Below are 18,660 nucleotides of genomic sequence, written 5' to 3' on the forward strand. Positions count from 1 at the left end.
CTACAGCAACAGAAAACGCCAAAACGAATTAGGGCTGGTACTATGTTCGTTTTTCACCGTTGAAAATCCAATTACAATGATAAAATAAAAATTTTAATTATTATTTTAGCATAAGTAATGGGGGAATGTCCTACTGAATGAAATCAGCAAGTTTTTTTGCATTAACATCTATTATCTAATGAAAGTAATCAGCGAAAAATATCGCGAAAACCCTACATAGTACCAGCACAAGGGAGCACAAGAGGAAATAGGGAAGAATAATTCAAAAATATACATATAAAATAGTATATAAGTAAAAACTATAAGTTTAGACATTAACTTCAGTGTGTTATGTTCATGTTTGTGTATACATTTATTAACAAAACAATATCATAAAAATGTTACAAAAAAGAGTGTATGTGGCATCCCTTCCGTTTGTTTTGACAACTTCATTTTTGGTGTTGCCATACGTTTAATGGTTTCGGTGTTTCTGGGATACCATTTTGATGGCGAAGAGGAAATGCGATGTTTGTTAAAATTATTATGTACAAAATTAATATAAAGTTGAATGGGGGGAAATGTTTTGGAAGCATAGTGTTTTAATTTTTTTTTAATTTAAATTTAATTTGCTCATTTATTAGTCAAGTCGTTCGTTGTTGTAGCCACATTTGCATGTGAAGGTGGCGATCCTCGTAAAGCTCATATAGGTTAGTAAGATTGTTCCGATCTATACGACCGATCGCCGAGGGAACATGTTGGTGATTGGTTATTAAAGGCGCCAATAATTCGCCTTGTCGTATCGAGCATCATAGGCAATCAGTATTTAAGAAAGAGCCGGTGCCACCCGGCCTCTTACTGAGACAATCCACTCGATACCGCTAATTGTCCGCGACTGCAGTTGCAGCTACTTCCTATAGGGCATTCCATTATCCGCAATCTGTGGAAGCGTCCAGTAACTCCCAGCTATGCTTCTCGTGATAATGAAGAACACCACACAGATTGGAGCTCAAAGTTCCAACCTATGAGATGCCCAGTTATTCCTTTCCGGGACTCCTCCATTAATTAAGGGAAATTATCGTTGGAATTTTTTATGATGTTCTCGCCAGGCTTCGAAACCAGGCGATAAGCGTCCGTCATATACGAAATTACTAACCTCTGCGCCACGATGGCCTTCCGGCACAGAATAAATATAAGATCCGATCTTTGTGGTTTTATCGTTATCATGAGAATCTCAGCTAAGAGCTACCAGGTTGCGGAGTGGAATGTTCCAAACGGAGTAGTTGCAACTGCAGTCGGGGACAATAAGCGGTATCGAGAGGAGAGTCTCAGTGAGAGTTAGGACGGCACCGGCTCTTGCTTAAATTCTCAACGCCTATGATGGTCAATATGAAAAGGCGTTCATCATGCTCCCGCGGTAACGGGGAACAAAGATTCCACCAGTGCAAAAATATATCAACATGCTGTCTAAGCAATACCGTCTGGGCTGTTATAGCAGGGACAATTCAAATCATCATCTTGTGGATGGGTATCCACCTCCCAGGTGGATCGGCAGCAGATGTGGTGAATACCTACCGTGTAAATGTGGTCCTTGGTGAACGACCGCCTCCCATTGCACCTGAAGAAATTAACCTCCCCCAGCAAACCAGAGTAGTTCTAGCTCAATAGCGATCAGGCAGATGCAGCCGCCTCAACTCCTACAGAGCAAGGATTGATGCCGACGGGCAGGATGTATGTCCCGATTGTTACCGGGACAACACGACACACGCTCAATATTGTTTTGGGCATTATAACGGGGTATTCGGAGCGGGTACCTTTTTGATATTTATTTTAATTTTATTCTTATACACACTGTAGCTTATGACATATTCATTTTGTCATTAGGTTTACAACATCAAGCAATAATCAACTCCCATTATGTGTATTCTTGATCGGATTATATCCTTATAAAGCCCCCATATAAACCGATCTCTTGAATTGATTTCTTGAGCCTCTATAGTGCGCAATTATTATCCGATTTAACTAAAATTAGCTAAACAGGTTCTTTTATGAGCTCCAACACTTTTGAAAAGTATGGTCTCAATAGCTCCATAACCGTTTATAGCTCCCATGTAAACCGATCTCTGGATTGTAAAGGGTGATTTTTTTGAGGTTAGGATTTTCATGCATTAGTATTTGACAGATCACGTGGGATTTCAGACATGGTGTCAAAGAGAAAGATGCTCAGTATGCTTTGACATTTCATCATGAATAGACTTACTAACGAGCAACGCTTGCAAATCATTGAATTTTATTACCAAAATCAGTGTTCGGTTCGAAATTTTGACAAATTTTGACAAATTTTGTTCAGCGATGAGGCTCATTTCTGGTTGAATGGCTACGTAAATAAGCAAAATTGCCGCATTTGGAGTGAAGAGCAACCAGAAGCCGTTCAAGAACTGCCCATGCATCCCGAAAAATGCACTGTTTGGTGTGGTTTGTACGCTGGTGGAATCATTGGACCGTATTTTTTCAAAGATGCTGTTGGACGCAACGTTACGGTGAATGAACACATTTCGAACCGAACACAGATTTTGGTAATAAAATTCAATGATTTGCAAGCGTTGCTCGTTAGTAAGTCTATTCATGATGAAATGTCAAAGCATACTGAGCATCTTTCTCTTTGACACCATGTCTGAAATCCCACGTGATCTGTCAAATACTAATGCATGAAAATCCTAACCTCAAAAAAATCACCCTTTATTATTTCGAGAGGAGAGTCTCAGTGAGGAGTCAGGGCAGGTCACTGGCTCTTAATAAAATACTGAGTGCCAATATTACGAAAACCAAAAAGGACCATGATTTACGGATCTGCACCTGGAATGTCCGCACTCTAAATAGAGATGGTGCAGTATACGCGCTGGCGGATGTATTGGGTTGCCCAAAAAGTAATTGCGGATTTTTTAAAAGAAAGTAAATGCATTTTTAATAAATCTTAGAATGAACTTTAATCAAATATACTTTTTTTACACTTTATTTCTTAAGCAAACTAAAAGTAACAGCTGATAACTGACAGAAGAAAGAATGCAATTACAGAGTCACAAGCTGTGAAAAAATTTGTCAACGCCGACTATATGAAAAATCCGCAATTACTTTTTGGGCAACCCAATAGAACTATTGTACAGATGGCAAGAACATTTATGAACTCAAACAAGAATGTTGAATTCCCTGTGTCGCTATGGGCTGAATTTGTGAAATCAGCCATATACATTTTAAATCTAAAGGCAAAATCGTCAGAAGAAGATAAAAGTCCATTTGAGCTCTGGTGCGACAAACACCTAAGAACTATAGGATGCTATTGGGTTGCCCAAAAAATAATTGCGGATTTTTCATATAGTCAGTGTTGATAAATTTTTTCACAGCTTGTGACTCTGTAATTGCATTCTTTCTTCTGTCAGTTATCAGCTGTTACTTTTAGCTTGCTTTACAGAAAAAGTGTAAAAAAAGTATATTTGATTAAAGTTCATTCTAAGTTTTATTAAAAATGCATTTACTTTCTTTTAAAAAATCCGCAATTACTTTTTGGGCAACCCAATACATTCATATTCCCAATCAGCGTCTGAAGAAAATGGACAAAAAAAACAAAAATGGGTTATGTTGTTTGGTAATGACGGCGATGAGAAAATCGCGGCTACATTAAAGAACAAAATATAGTAGAAATATCAAGAGATGTGATATTTTCAGAAGAAATAAATGCTTGTGCTAATAAGGAAGTTAAAGAATACGAAGGTGTGGAAGAACAAAATCACAAGAATTCTAATAAAAAACATGGGAAAGAAATGTCAAACGCATCTGCCCATATAATCACCAAGGTGAAGAACAAGATGAATACCGTGAAGAAAGTGTTCAAAAAGAGGCGGTGCAAGATGCCGAACCGCTAGAAAGCCACAACGATATAAAGGATTTCGAAGAGCAAGATGCCGAACTGCAAGTAGACAACGACGACGAAAATCAAGATTTGACAAGCGATTTTGAAGAAATTCAACGTGAAAAGCGTAAGAGATGAATTAGATAATACTTGCGATAATATTAATGTGAAACAGTTACGAAAACGTACTGCAATTGTATCAAATTGTGTCAGCGATGAGATGGTAATGATGTGACATGATTTTGTCAAACCGAAACTCCATCAAGATATTCAGACGCTATTGAAAGTGAAGAGAGAATCAATTGGATACAAGCCATGAAATCAGAGATGGATTCATTGATTGAGAACAAAACCTGGGTACTCACTATGGCGAAACAATTAAAGGTGGTCTCATTTGTACAACAACCACAAATCATATGGAGCAAGCCGTCCTCTTGTCATCAAGCTGATCGACGTTTTTCCAACACACAAAATATTTTGTGTACGTGTGTGTAATGTGTACGTACATGGGCAGAGAATATGTGCGAAAGAAGATAACTACAAAGAGAATGCAAACGCCGTCAAACCTTGCCGCCTGTAACAGCTGTTTGCATGAGACCACCTTTTTAAAACCGCCTTGGGTACTCACGAATCTTTCTAAAGGAGCAAAGGCAAAGGGTATATTGTGTGAAGAAGAAATCAGATGGCAGCAGTGAAAAGTACAAGGCAAGACTGGTTGTAAAAGGATTTAAACAAAAGGAAGGCGTAGATTATGGTGAAACTTTTAGTCCAGTAGCAAGAATATCAAGTATACGCTTTGTCCTAAATATTGCTGCAACTGAAAGACTACATTTGTCACAATTGGATGTGTCTACAGCATTTTTATACGGTGAATTGAACGAGACCATGTATACTGAACAGGCAGGAGGTTTTAACGATGGATCAAATTGAGTTTGCCAGTTAAAACAAAGTCTCTATGGTTTGAACCAACCCCCCCATTTTGGAACAAAAGAATGGAAGATTTCTTAAAGCAACTTGGATTTAAGAGCAATTCTGCAGATAGCTGCTTATTTATAAGAGATGGTAAAAAGTTAATCCTTGCTCTCTATGCCGATGATATCGGCATCGAAGAAGAAGAGACTATAGAACACCTTCTGTGTGTGTGCCCCCCACTAGCAGTTAGAAGGAGTTCCACTTTAAGTTCTCATTTCTTTGAGAACCTGTCTGATTTTGCGGATGTGAACATTTGCAAGTTATTGGACTTTCTAAAGCGATCTGGATGGTTCAACGGCAGGAACTAGAAGGTACCTTCCTTCTTCTGTTCCTGTGGTATAACAATGGACGAAAACGTCTAACTGAGTCTGATGGCAGACTGCCACTTAAACCTAACCTAAGGACGATCTACAACAGGTGTTGCTGCAACCTATGCAGGTGGAGCTTTATCTTGGATAAGTCAACTACAACCAACAGTGTCAACTTCAACAACTGAAGCAGAAATTATAGCTGCAAGTGAAGCCGCAAAAAAAGTAATATGGCTTAAACGACTTTTCAAGGACATTCCAATAATAAAGATTGACAATACCGCTGCAATTCGTCTATCAAAGAATCCAGAATTTCATAAACGAACAAAACACATTGATTTGAAGCATTTCTTCATACGTGAAAAGGTCACAGAAGGTTCAATGTCAACGTGTCAAGTTTCATCTGAGAATCAACTAGCAGATAATACTTATGCAATCGCTTAAATATTAATTAATTAAACAAGGGAATGTGTTGAAATATGTGTTTAACAGATTAATATTGGGTTGCCCAAAAAGTAAATTCGGATTTTTCATATAGTCGGCGTTGACAAATTTTTTTCACAGCTTGTGACTCTGTAATTGCATTCTTTCTTCTGTTAGTTATCAGCTGTTACTTTTAGCTTGCTTTAGAAAAAAAGTATATATGATTAAAGTTCATTCTAAGTTTTATTAAAAATGCATTTACTTTCTTTTAAAAAATCCGCAATTACTTTTTGGGCAACGCAATATTTGCAAAATATGTCCCCTGGCCGTTATGACCTGTACTGACCAATGTGTGGTACTATAACAAAAACGGCCAACGCAATGCAGTAGAATGAAAAGAGAAAGGAAAATGAAAACAAAGCACATAATTAAATACGAGAGGACCCAGGTGGATCTGAGATGAGTCCTCGTCAGTAAGGGTTTCTTCAAAACTATCATGAACCGTGCAGAAGTTCGCCTTCTCTTTTGTCCATCTTGACGTCATAGATCTGATATTGCAATGACCGGTCAGGACTCAGTAGTCTGAGGATGTGCTTCCTCAGCGTCATCCTGTTGCACGATAAACACGACGCCAGGGTCTAAGACATCCTAAAAACAAAAGCATCAGCGCACACACATACGAAAATGCTATGTACCTGTAGTGAATCCAGGCACAGAAAGACATGCCAATCCTTATTACTGTGACTTCCCATCATATTTGAAGGGCAGTGCCATAATAGAGAGAGAGTACTGTTGTTGTTTAAGCAGTGTGTTGTACAGTGAGGCGGCAGCCCTTGTCAATGAAGGACTCCATCGGGTTTGTAAACTTTTTAACAATCTTTAAGACTTCTTTTTGCTTATTTTTTCATTTTATGTTCGTTTTTCCAAAAAAATAATAGTCAAATGCTTAGCCAAAATAAAACAGCTGAAGCAAAACAGCTGTTTTCCAAATTCCCTCTACCCATTCAATTAGAATCGAAGGATTTTATTCGAGGAAGAGGATTTATTCCCAGGGGGTTTTCATAATTGGGCTGATAATCATTTGTCTTCTTCCTGTCAATAGTCCAGAAAGCCGAGACGAGGAGAGGTGGTGTTCTGTGCCTTCTCGCCGTAATTGCAAGGAAGTGACACAATAGGTGTCACAAGAGCATAGCTGCGAGCTACCCGGGGCGTCCACAAGTTGCGGATAGTGGAATGCTTCATATGGAGTAGCTGCAACTGCAGTCGTGGACAATCAGCGGTATCGAGTAGAGAGTCTCAGTAAGAGGCCGGGCGGCACACAGCTCTTGCATAAATACTGGATGCCTAAGAGGCTCGTTATGACAAGGCAAGCTATTGGCGCCTTTATATAACCAATGGCCACCATGTTCCCGCGGCGATCAATCCTTTCGACCGAAACGAGCTTGACAAGGATCTTCACCTCCACATACAAATTGTGGCTACAACAACAATAGGTGTTCAACCGTCTTCAACTCTAACTCATCGTCACAAAGCAAGCGACAATGGAGTTGCTTGCAAAGAACCCTTCGGTAGCTGAGGCCATTCTTTCTGAGCCAAAATACTAGGTAAAATACGCCTTCCGGCTGGAAAACCTGAGCTACACCCTGTAAACCATAGTATCACCGCACGCTATATTTCGCAGTCATCGTAGATAGTGTCTACACTACCAAGGAGATCGCACTAGTAAAGAATTTTGGTCCTTACATCTCCATACCATTCTCAACGTCACAAGAAGCGACTGCAACGAAATTGCCTCCAGCGTTTTGAAGATCGAAGACCGGAAAAGCGCTGCACGCGGCCGGATACCTATATGATTATCTATTCCTGTTCCATGAAGACTCCTGCACCAGTGCCCCGATTTAGCTTACACCTATATCTAAAAAGCAACGGTCCAGTAAAGGGCAAAATGCCACCTAATGAACATGGTCACAGTTCGTAAGTGCTCCATTTTGACATGTCTGGATTTTATTACACTCCGCATCGCTCTTTAAGTATGTGAACAAAGAGACTAATTTGTTTACCAACGACAGGAAACCAAGAGCCACCAACAAGCGGACCATGTTGCGACTCCTGTCTTTGACAGAAAACTTAAAGTTGTCCTTTGTACCTCAAGCCATAGTTATACATTTGTTTTTCCATCGCATCCACCTTTTCCCACCCCTTCCAACGTGGGAGGCAATTTTCTTTCTACCTCTTCCAATTAGATTCTTCTTATGAAGGTAAAGTTTAAGAAAACTCACCTTGATATGCATACGTGTGCCCATGTACAAGCTTATTTGTCTGCACTCCCAAGTGCAGCCGTCTAGATAACATTTATGGCATTGAAATGTAACCAATGGCATTGACATTGCCCACCCTAATCTCCTTCCCTTTTGGATTTCTGTTCTACTACAATCATATTGATAACATTAACTATATATACAATCAATTCTACATACATATAGGCTAAAGATCTTCATACTGCTACAAATCTAAAACAAATTATTTGACGAAACTTGTTTTTGTTTGACGTTGTACGTTTATTTATTTAAAATCGTTCCTAGTGTACTTGTTGTTGTTATTTTATTTTTCAAAAAAAAAAAAAAAAAAAAAACTTGAAATAAAGGCTGAAATAAATTACAAAGAGATAGACGATCGTGATATCGTTTCAGTTTCTAAAGTTCCTTTTCTTTTTTTTTAATAAATTAAGGCCTTTGTAAAGGGGAGAGGACGTGAGACGTGTGGAGATGTATGTAAAGTGTGAGAAATTGCAATACCCTAACTTAAAAGTTGATGGGTTTGCCGAAGGCAGCAGCAACGTTGGCTTCGCGCAAAGCTTCAGCACAGGTCTAAAGAAGAGAAAAATGAAAAAAAAAATTAAAAAAATGTATGGAGCCATGAAATAAATCTTTAACATACAGGATGGGCATGGCAGACACGGGCAACATCTTCGGCAGAAGCACCATATTCCATGGCCAAGACAGCTTCGTTAATAAGTTCACCAGCCGACTGTAAAGGCAAAGACAACATTATTTATTTTCTTTTTTTAAAATCAACAACTTTTTGGTCAATTCAACGTACGGGTCCAATGATGTGTGTGCCCAGCACACGATCGGTAGCCTTATCAGCCAACACCTTAACAAAGCCATCAGTTTCATTGTTGGTCTTGGCACGTGAATTAGCCAAGAATGGGAATTTGCCTACTTTGAATTCAACACCTTCCTGTTTCAAAGCCTCCTCCGATTTGCCCACCCACGCAACTTCGGGATGAGTATACACTACAGAAGGTACACAATTGTAATCAATGTGAACATGGCCTCCCAACATTCCTTCCACACAAATGATACCCTCATCTTCGGCTTTGTGAGCCAACATGGGACCATGAATGCAATCGCCAATGGCATAAATACTAGGTACAGTAGTTTGGAAATGATCATTGACTGGTACACGTCCCCTGTCGTCCTTAACAATGCCAACGTTCTCCAAGCCCAAACCTTCGGTGTAGGGACGACGACCAACCGATACCAATAGAGCGTCACAGGTTAATTCTTCCTTTTCACCAGATTTGGCATTTTCAACTTGTACAGTAACGGTATCACCACTGCGGGTGGCAGACATCACCTTAGTGCCAGTCTTGAACTTCAAGCCTTGCTTGGTCAAGACTTTTTGGAAAGTTTTAGAAACTTCACCATCAATGCCCACACCACCAATGGTGTCCATGAATTCAACAGCGGTTACTTCAGCTCCCAAGCGAGACCATACCGAGCCCAATTCCAAACCAATGACACCAGCGCCAATAACAATCATTTTCTCGGGCACCTTTCTCAAGGCCAAAGCGCCGGTGGATGAGACAATAACCTCTTCGTCGATTTCAATGCCAGGGAAGGGTGTAACCTCGGAGCCGGTGGCAATCATAATATTTTTGGTTTGTACCGTCTCCACAGAGCCATCATCTTTTTTCACTTGTACCTTATTGGGCGAGGTTATGGTGCCAAAGCCGGTCAATTGTGTTACCTTGTTCTTTTTGAACAATTGCACAATGCCTCCGGTCAAAGCTTTGACGGCATTGCTCTTTTGAACCATCAATTTATCAAGATCCAGAGTGACATCACTGCACACAATACCACGATTGGCTAAATCGCCAGAGTGGGCCATATGATAGTAGTGAGAATTATTGAGAAGTGCTTTTGAGGGAATGCAACCAACATTGAGGCAGGTACCACCCAAAGTGGGGTTCTTTTCAACACTAACAGTCTGTAAAAAATGAGAGCAAAACTGTGAAATGAGTTATGTTCGGGAGTAAGGCAGATCACATTACCTTCATGCCCAATTGGGCAGCTTTGATGGCGGCCACATAACCACCGGGTCCCGAACCGATAACCACCAAATCGGCTTCGTGTGTTGTGGAGTAAAAGCGACCATTTAAGGCTCCCAGTATGGCACCATTTGAACGCAAAGGAGTCTGAAATGAAAAAATACCATGAAAAAAAATTTAAAAAAAAATTTTAACCTCTAATGTATGTGGGCATAAGTGAAACGTAGTTGTATAGCTGCTTCAACATATATTTAAAATTATGTCTATGGTAATCAATTTATATTATTATTCTTCATGACATTCTAAATCCTCCATCAGCCCAAGGCACGCTAACTTTCGAATAAAGCTATGTTTATGTAGCATATGTTCTATGGGATATTCGATAGTACTGAAAACCTCATGAAGGACTGTGTCTGTCGACCGTCTCTTTAGATAAACTTGGGTAATGCCGAAGCCGAATCACTTTATCTGCCTTTCGACTCTCCGACACCGCCACCCACGTCGGAGCTGCAACGGCTGGTAAGGAAAGCAAAACAGACAGGAAACGAGGTACTAATAGGGTTCGATGCGAACACTCACCACATTTCGTGGGGTAGTGACAACACTAATAAGCGGGGCCAAGCCCTGGGAAAGTTCTTGAATACTAACGACCTAATAACACTTAATATTGGTAACACCGCTACCTTTGTTAATAGGATTAGGGAGAAGGTATTAGATGATATATTAGGAAAATCTAATCGATAAGGTTCAGGATTGGAGGGTCTCCATGGAACACTCTCTCTCTGACCTTCGCTACATTAGGTTTAGAATAGCACGGCCAGCGCCAAATCCGATAAGCTTCAGGAATAAGTTGAAACCAACTGGACAAAATTCGGAAGGCTACTCAGAAGAAGACTTGAGCAAGATAATTTAGATTATCCAAGCGTAGAAGACATTGACGAAAATGTCAACATGATTACGACTGCACTGGCGGGGTCATTCGAAGATATTTATCCTCTTCGGGAAAGGAAATCAGCCCAAGAAAAACCCTGCATGACCGGGGAGATGAGCAAAATTGGGAAAGAGGTCCGCACACTTTTTAACAGAGCACGTCGTAAAAAAACGGAAGTTTATTAGGATGTGCATTACACACGGCTCAAGGAATACAATAAGATTACCAGAGCGGCAAAACGTTAATAACGCCGCCAAGATGAGAAAGTTTCTCTCAAAAAACTATGGGTTGCCCAAAAAGTAATTGCGGATTTTTCATATAGTCGGCGTTGACAAATTTTTTCACAGCTTGTGACTCTGTAATTGCATTCTTTCTTCTGTCAGTTATCAGCCGATACTTTTAGTTTGCTTTAGAAAAAAAGTGTAAAAAAAATATATTTGATTAAAGTTCATTCTAAGTTTTATTAAAAATGCATTTACTTTCTTTTAAAAAATCCGCAATTACTTTTTGGGCAACCCAGTATGTCCAAACTGAAACTTTAGTAGACGACATTGGAAGTGAGAGCAGAGACAACGGAGGACATGTTGAGGCTTTTGATGAAAACCCATTTTCCACAGGATACGATGGGACTCACGGAGACACCGGACACCGAAAGCCTGGCAGGAGGCAATGGTGGTGTTTATACCCAAGCCCGGTAAGTTATGCAACACCAAAGGCCTACACGTAGTTATGCGACACCAAAGGCCTAACGTATTGTGAACACCATAATAAAGAGTGTGACATCCAACGAACTGCTCAAATACAAACAGCATGCCTATGTCAAGGGAAGGTCGGTAAAGACTGCCCTGCACGAGGTTGTGCATAAAATAGAAGAATCCTTCGATGCCAAGACGTACACATTGGCGGTTTGCATCTACATCCGCGGGGCGTTTAATAATGTGTTAATTTTCTCAATACAACGATTTCGATATCTGACAAGGTCAAATACGTAGGAGTGATCTTGGATAGGAAACCTAATTGGTGGTGTCACCTTCTGGAGAGTACTGAGAAGGCTTACAGATGTTGGGCACTATGTAGACGGGCCGTAGGCTCGAAATGGGGCCTGAATCCGAGGATAGTCCACTGGCTCTACAGCAGCGTGATTAGATGAATACTTACTTACGCCTCAGTAGTTTGGTGGACTGCTACACAGAAAAAGTGCAACATAAGGACCACACAACAGGTTCAGAGAACATGAGCACTGGCACTAGAGACTATTCTCGATATCCGACCCACTGACATACGGATTAAGTGTGAGGCAGTCACTGCGGCTATGAGACTAAGGCGATGGGAGAATGGATTGAGGATGGGAGCTGCTCATACCATCGCGGTATAATCGAGGCGACGATAGGAAACCTGGAAGAAAGGGAAGAGGGTTCCGATCGAATACCTGAGATGAACCTTGAAGTCGAGCGCGAGGCACTACTGCCATCGGCACAGTCTTGGATTGACGGAACCCTAGTCTTGCCATCCGGAAGATCATGTTACACGGATAGATCAAAGCTAGAGGACAGAGTGAGCCTGGGGGTTTACATTGAGAACTCAGGGACTGAGATCTGTTGTAATCGGACGATTACGGAATGCGTGAAGTGTGTGGTGCTAACACGAGGACGTCGAGTGTGACAGTAAAATTGCCATAAGGGCAATAACAACCAGGACGGTAAGGTCACGAACAGTCTGGCAGTGAAAGGAGATTAACGCCTTCTCTGAGGATGGCAAAATCCGCATCGTTTGGGCACCGGGCCATAACGGAGTAATGGGAAATGAAACGGCAGACGATTTGGCGGAGGAAGGCCAGAAGACTACCGTCAATAAACTTGGTTAACCCGAAGCCTTTCAGGTCGACGCGGTCCGAGTTAAGGCAGTGGGCGACGAATGCCCATGCAACATTGTGGAACAGCGAAACGATCGGTAGGACAGCGAAAATCCTATAGGGGGATGCAGATCGTGCCAAGACGAGGCTATTACTGAAAGGAAGCAAGAAGGAGGTCGGTATAGCTATTGGTATCACAACGGGACACATAGGTCTACGCGCTCACTTATGTAAAATCGGTGCGGCAAGTGATAGCATGTGTAGGGAATGCGGGGAAGATGAGACGTTGGAGCATTTCCTTTGTCATTGGAACAGATGCCGGCACTTTTAGGTGGAGTCACAATACCAGACATGAACCAACTTAGAGGAGTGGTATGAAAACAATTAAGGATTTTGTAAGTAGGAAGTAATTCCTAACTTCAAATTTTCTTTTTAGAGTTTACTTCATAGTTTTTAGAGCGCACAACAAGCCGATTACTGGCTTAGGTGTATGTCCATAACGGCATGGGGCGGATTTATATCTGCACCCTCTTTTCAACCTAGCCTAACCTAAGTGTTGAACGCTAGCTGATACCTTTTTAACTTTTTTAAAACAAGATACATTTTTATACCCTCCACCATAGTATGGGGGGTATACTATTTTCGTCATTCCGTTTGTAACACTTGGAAATATTGATCTGCGACCCAACAAAGTATATTTCTACTTGATCGTCCTGGGTCTTAGAGTTCTTGGGCTACAAGAGGGCGCAATCTTGTCCGAATTGGCTGAAGTTTTGCATGAAGTGTTTTCATTTAACCTTCAGCAAGAGTGCCAAGTATGATCTTAATCGGTTTATTACCTGATATAGCTCCCATATAAACCGGTCTCGGTTTTTTTACCTCTTAAGCCGTTAGAGCTAGAGCCGATTTGTCTGAAATTTTGCATGAAGTGTTTTGTTGTGACTTCCAACAACTATGCTAAGTATCGTCTAGATCGGTTCATAACCTGATGTAGTTCTCATACAAAACGGTTCTCCCGATTTTACTTCTTGAGCCTTTAGTCTATTCCTAAATGGGTGAAATTGTGTACAACGACTATGGTCTCCAACATTCAAACCAAGTATGGTCCGCATCGGTCTTTAACCTGACATAGCTCCAATAGCATGACACCCAGGCACGCTCCGCTGTGCTCTCTTTCATAATACACACAAAATAAAAATTTCCCTATATTTTTAATATAAAATTTAAGGGTTCATTGTAGCATCTTGGAGAAATTTGTTAGTAAAATTAACAAAAATGTTGGAGTAGCGATTTTTGGAACGCAAACTTTTTTTGCAAAAACAGCAAAAATTTTCTGCTCTTTCCATATGTTAATTGTCATAAATAATTTGGGAAGTTGTATATTTCACTTTATCTTTTATTTCATCAACAAATTTTTGAAAAATGTTTTTATACCCAAGATATCTGCAAAATTATAAATACCCAGCTTTTGGGTATAAATGGGTAAATACCCGGGTATTTACCCAATTTACCGGGTAAATACCATTTGGGTATTTACCTAATTTACCCGGTAAATACCATTTGGGTATTTACCCATCGCTCATCTCTACCAATGACCGGTGATCGGTCCTTTGGAACTGCTACAACAACAACATCTACGTATGACCACCACACAGATCGGAGCTTAAGGTTTCAGCCTGCGTAGTGTTCTTAGTTATCCCGTGCCGGATGTTGTTGTAGCAGTGTGTTGTGTTGAATCTTTCGTCTGCTTGATTGTGCTACTCTTACACCCATGTCCAGGAACTCTGCGACTAAGATGGGGTGCGTCCAGAGGGATCTGAGTCGAGTGGATCTGGCTGGGAAGTTGAATGGATGACGTGTGGTCCCTGGTCACAATCGGGACATACATCCTGCACGTCGGCATCAATCCTTGCTCTGTAGGAGTTGAGGCAGCTGCATCTGCCGGATTGTTATTAAACTACTCTGGTTTGCCGGGGGAGGTCAATTTCTTCAGATGCAATGGGTGGCGGTCGTTCGCCAAGGACCACATTCACCCGGCAGCTATATACCGCATCTGCATGAATGTTGTCTAGACCCTTTTGATATGCCACTTGAATTAGCGGTTCTCTCTTTTAGCTCTGAACCTCTCGCTCCAGATCATATAGATCCACCTTAAGGCACTAGATGATTTTTTGGATGGTCCCTGCGATAACAGCCAAGGATGTATTGCTTGGACAGGCACGGGTAGGATCATTGTCTCCTGATGGAAATGGTCCACGTGAAAACTGTGGAGACAGTTCGTCGCAGTTCGAAGAGCTGCATTCTGACAGATCTGAATATTATTTCACTGGGTGTCACAGAGCTGACGAGACCACATTGGTGCTGCATAACTTACCACAGACCGGCCAATTCCTTTCTACGTGGTAAACAAGGAGAATGTGGAAGAGCTGTCAAATGTGAGTATTTTGGGATACTTGATGAGGCGCCAGATAGTGAGCCTTCTTCTGCAGTAATGCTGCCAGCTTTTCTTCAGGCTGATTTAGACGGAGGTTCTTTAAGACTTCCACAATGTTCTTGATTTAAAGGTTCTCGATTTTTAATTCCACGGTTTCCCGTTATGTCTGTTAGAAAAGGCGTTTTCATTAAGAGCCACAAAGTGTTCTCCAGTAACTCTGCTCTTACACCCATGTCGTCTACATACGTCTCAGTTTGGACGTGAGTTTTGTGGAAAAAAAAAACTTCATCTTGGCGCCTATCGACTTGTTCTCTAAAATACCTGTAGGGTTTGCGTTTTGCTGCTCTCACTCATCCCATGTTTCCCACACAAATAAAGTGAAAAGCTTATTAGTAAATTTAGAACTTTTAGCGTTGATGTTAAAACACAACCTATCCAACTATTTATTTAGCCGCCCACCACAAACACACACACCCACTAGTATGAAAGAAAATATGTAATCAGCTGACTTAATCAATATGAAGCACGTGTATGTATAACGAATTAGCGAAAGATTACCTCACAGCTGTTCTTTCATATCTTAACGTGGTATCGGTCAAATATTTTTTTCACGTCACCTCTTCTGGGAACAACATCGTTTTGATGTTGTTGGCTGGCCTATGGCCCCCTCAAGCTGTTGTATCATAAAACAAATTACTAACCTTCGTCATGGTTATCACAATGCGCAATCATAATCATGCGATAATGAACGGAGGGGCTAGTTTATGGAAACAAATCGCAAAAAGACGCATTTCTAATTTGAATGACAACACAGATAGGCATAGCTGTGAATTATGAAATGAAATCAAATGACAACACTTTATCAGCAGGTTTGATTTGGTGATTCTTTAAAATCTTTTTGCTCACCACACAATAATACTCAACATCATGAGACCAATGTCTTTTTTCTTTTGCAAATAATGGCAACCCTGTGTACATTTTGCAACTTTCTGCGCTCTCTTTATCTAGATAAAAATGATTAGACAACGAATACCACAATGGTTGTCTTATAATGAAACGGAAATTGAGTAGGCATTAATTTTCGTTAGAAATATCCTTGATTTCACCCAAAAATCTTTTGAAAACACCAACGACTTAAGTCGCAACAAGCTTTGGCACATTATTTACTATTTTCAAGCAAATTCTAGTTTGTTAGCACAAGGTTAATTCAATTCATACATTGCATAATCATGGCAAATTTTTTCTTATGCCTTAAGAACACCATTTCACACATTTTTCCTCACTTGATTTTAATTTATTTAATTCGGCTTTTGCAATTTATTTCTCACCTTAATGGCACCCACAAGTACATTACGAATGGTGCACTGCATTATTTTGTATTTCCAATTTTTTACAAGCCGTAAATTTCAAAAAGAATTTCTTCGATTTTTTTACTCTCTATCTGAGGCTACACACAAATCCCGGCGGGTCCCGTCGTCGTTCGCCAAAAAGTCTTTATTTTCGTAGAGAAAAACCCGTTGTGACGAAATGCAATATTCCATAGAAAAAGAGAGCTCAATACAAATGTCAAAATAAATGGCAAAGTGGAAATTTTCGAGAGAGTGAGAAGTGGTGAGATAACTAAGATAATATGGTTGTATGATATTGGCACACACACAGGGTTGTATAAGAAACGACAAACGGTTATGTGATTACTCATTTTAGGATTTTGTATTGAAGAGAATAGTTAATAAATGAAAAAATAAAAACATATAAGAAGGTTGGAGCAAACACTGTTTACGAGTCCCTCGCCAAGCGGGGTAATTTCTTTCAGATGATAGAGTTGTATATGTTGAATAAAATTGTAAAAGAAATTTAGCGGAGGGACCTAGTTCGTGAGATATAGGTCTTCAAAGATCAAAATGTAAATACTAATAACTATTTTTTATTTTTAGACCTATTTGGATGAAAGAAACGTCATATTGTAGCTTTTTCAAATACTTTTTACCAAATCTTTAGTGAGTTATGAAGAAAATAGTAAAATTTTAACAATTTTTTTCAAGAAACGAAAATTTAACATTTTCTTATATAAAATATCGTAAATTACTTCAGATTACAATAGCCACACCTTCAAACTTTCATTTGAAGTATAATTCAACTAATTTACCAGAGGTAGTTCGAAGGAAACAGTCAAGGGAATTTTAAATAAAGCTCTCTTTACCTTCTAAAGTTGGGCATATTAGCTGGCCTTCGGAAATAGCCAAGAATATTTTAAATAAACCCCTCTTTGCAATCGAAAAGAGGACAAAGAAAAGCTCAAATATTTAACATAAAAATCTTGCTTTAGATAAAATTTGCATGACTTCTTTTTGGAGCAAGAAAAGCTTATAATTAATATATGAAAGCTCTGAAAAGGGGTTTAAATGCCGCATAGGTAATTTTTAAGGATGAGGCTATATCTTCACAGAATTTAGATAAAAAAAAACTATTTTTTTGCTTATAAACTATGAAGTTGATACGTCTGAAAGATTTTGAAACAAGCTTTCTAATGAATTAAAATTTATAATCGGTTGGAAAACTTTCGAGTTATTCAATAGTTTTGACCGACCATTTCGAGGCCTATTTCTCAATACCCAGGCTGTCCCCCGGGAATTTTTATATCGTTAGAATCAGCACGCCAAACTGTACAAACTATGTCATAGAAGGGGTAAACCACCGCTGTTTTTTTTTTTTTTTTTTGGATTTTCTCGACATGATTGGACCCAGGCGTTTAGGGTCATAGACGGGCATGCTAACATCTGCGCCATGGTGGCCTCAGGTGTTGTGTGTCTTAAATAAACGACTTAATTCTACCCTCCCTCATTGAAATCAGCTGAAACGAAGTGTTGCGAATTAATCTATTCCAATTTGAACGACTAGGGGATACATGGGACATAGCGAAAATCGAACCCGATCCTGTGCATGCGCTCTTTTTATCAAGTAACTGTCCGAGTCCTTGTCCTCCCCCCATAGTCGGTCAGCCGGCTTCCGATATTGCTTGTATGGTGATTTCTGCTGGTCGGACGTAGTATTGTTTAACTCCAACAGGGACATCATCCAGTCTCTTCTTTTTCGCCTTCTGAGTGTGAGTCTATAAGAAGAGGTATCTCGAGACAGAATCAGGGATTCTGAAGCATGTACATTATCAGTGGTAGACGTCGCAATCCTTGTTTCTATTTATGATGAACGAGTTTGCAGCTTTTACAACTTCACCCTAGTCGGAGGAGTGCCTACGAAAAAGAGAAAGTTGGATTTCTTCGCCAAGTCAGGCCAAGTTTCCTTGTGTCGAAGAATCATTTTCCTCTGGCATAGGAAAAAACGAACAGAAGCACACGTTCGGTGGACGTTGATGTTTGATGCTACTCATACAAACACACAGATTCTGCGTTATAAACCCGAAGTCACCAGTTTCCTATAGTTGGGTAGTCCTCTGGTCGGTTGCCGGCTCCATTACAGAGGCAGTCTCCCCGTAGCGAAGCCACGTACTTTGCCTGATTTGTTGGCTC

General features: G+C 40.2%; 1 protein-coding gene across 1 annotated transcript; it reads right to left on the bottom strand.

Moving 5' to 3' along the window:
- Positions 1-8,203: 8,203 nt before the first annotated feature.
- LOC106091399 (dihydrolipoyl dehydrogenase, mitochondrial) lies at positions 8,204-16,676 on the bottom strand. Its single transcript, XM_013257908.2, has 5 exons — positions 16,465-16,676; positions 9,923-10,066; positions 8,686-9,858; positions 8,524-8,613; positions 8,204-8,453 (listed from the first exon to the last, which is right to left on the bottom strand). The coding sequence occupies exons 1-5, from the start codon at positions 16,504-16,506 to the stop codon at positions 8,388-8,390; spliced, it is 1,515 nt and encodes a 504-aa protein (XP_013113362.2). The 5' UTR covers positions 16,507-16,676; the 3' UTR covers positions 8,204-8,387.
- Between the last annotated feature and the right edge of the window lie 1,984 nt (positions 16,677-18,660).

This window comes from Stomoxys calcitrans, chromosome 1, assembly GCF_963082655.1.
Source record: "Stomoxys calcitrans chromosome 1, idStoCalc2.1, whole genome shotgun sequence".
NCBI classification, from domain to species: Eukaryota; Metazoa; Arthropoda; class Insecta; order Diptera; family Muscidae; genus Stomoxys; species Stomoxys calcitrans.

Coding starts and splice junctions, on each gene's coding strand:
- LOC106091399 (XM_013257908.2), bottom strand. CDS start 16,506: ATGCAGTGCACCATTCGTAATGTACTTGTGGGTGCCATTAAG. Junction 9,859..9,922: donor CTGCCCAATTGGGCATGAAG/GTAATGTGATCT, acceptor CATTTTTTACAG/ACTGTTAGTGTTGAAAAGAA. Junction 8,454..8,523: donor GTGTCTGCCATGCCCATCCT/GTATGTTAAAGA, acceptor TCTCTTCTTTAG/ACCTGTGCTGAAGCTTTGCG.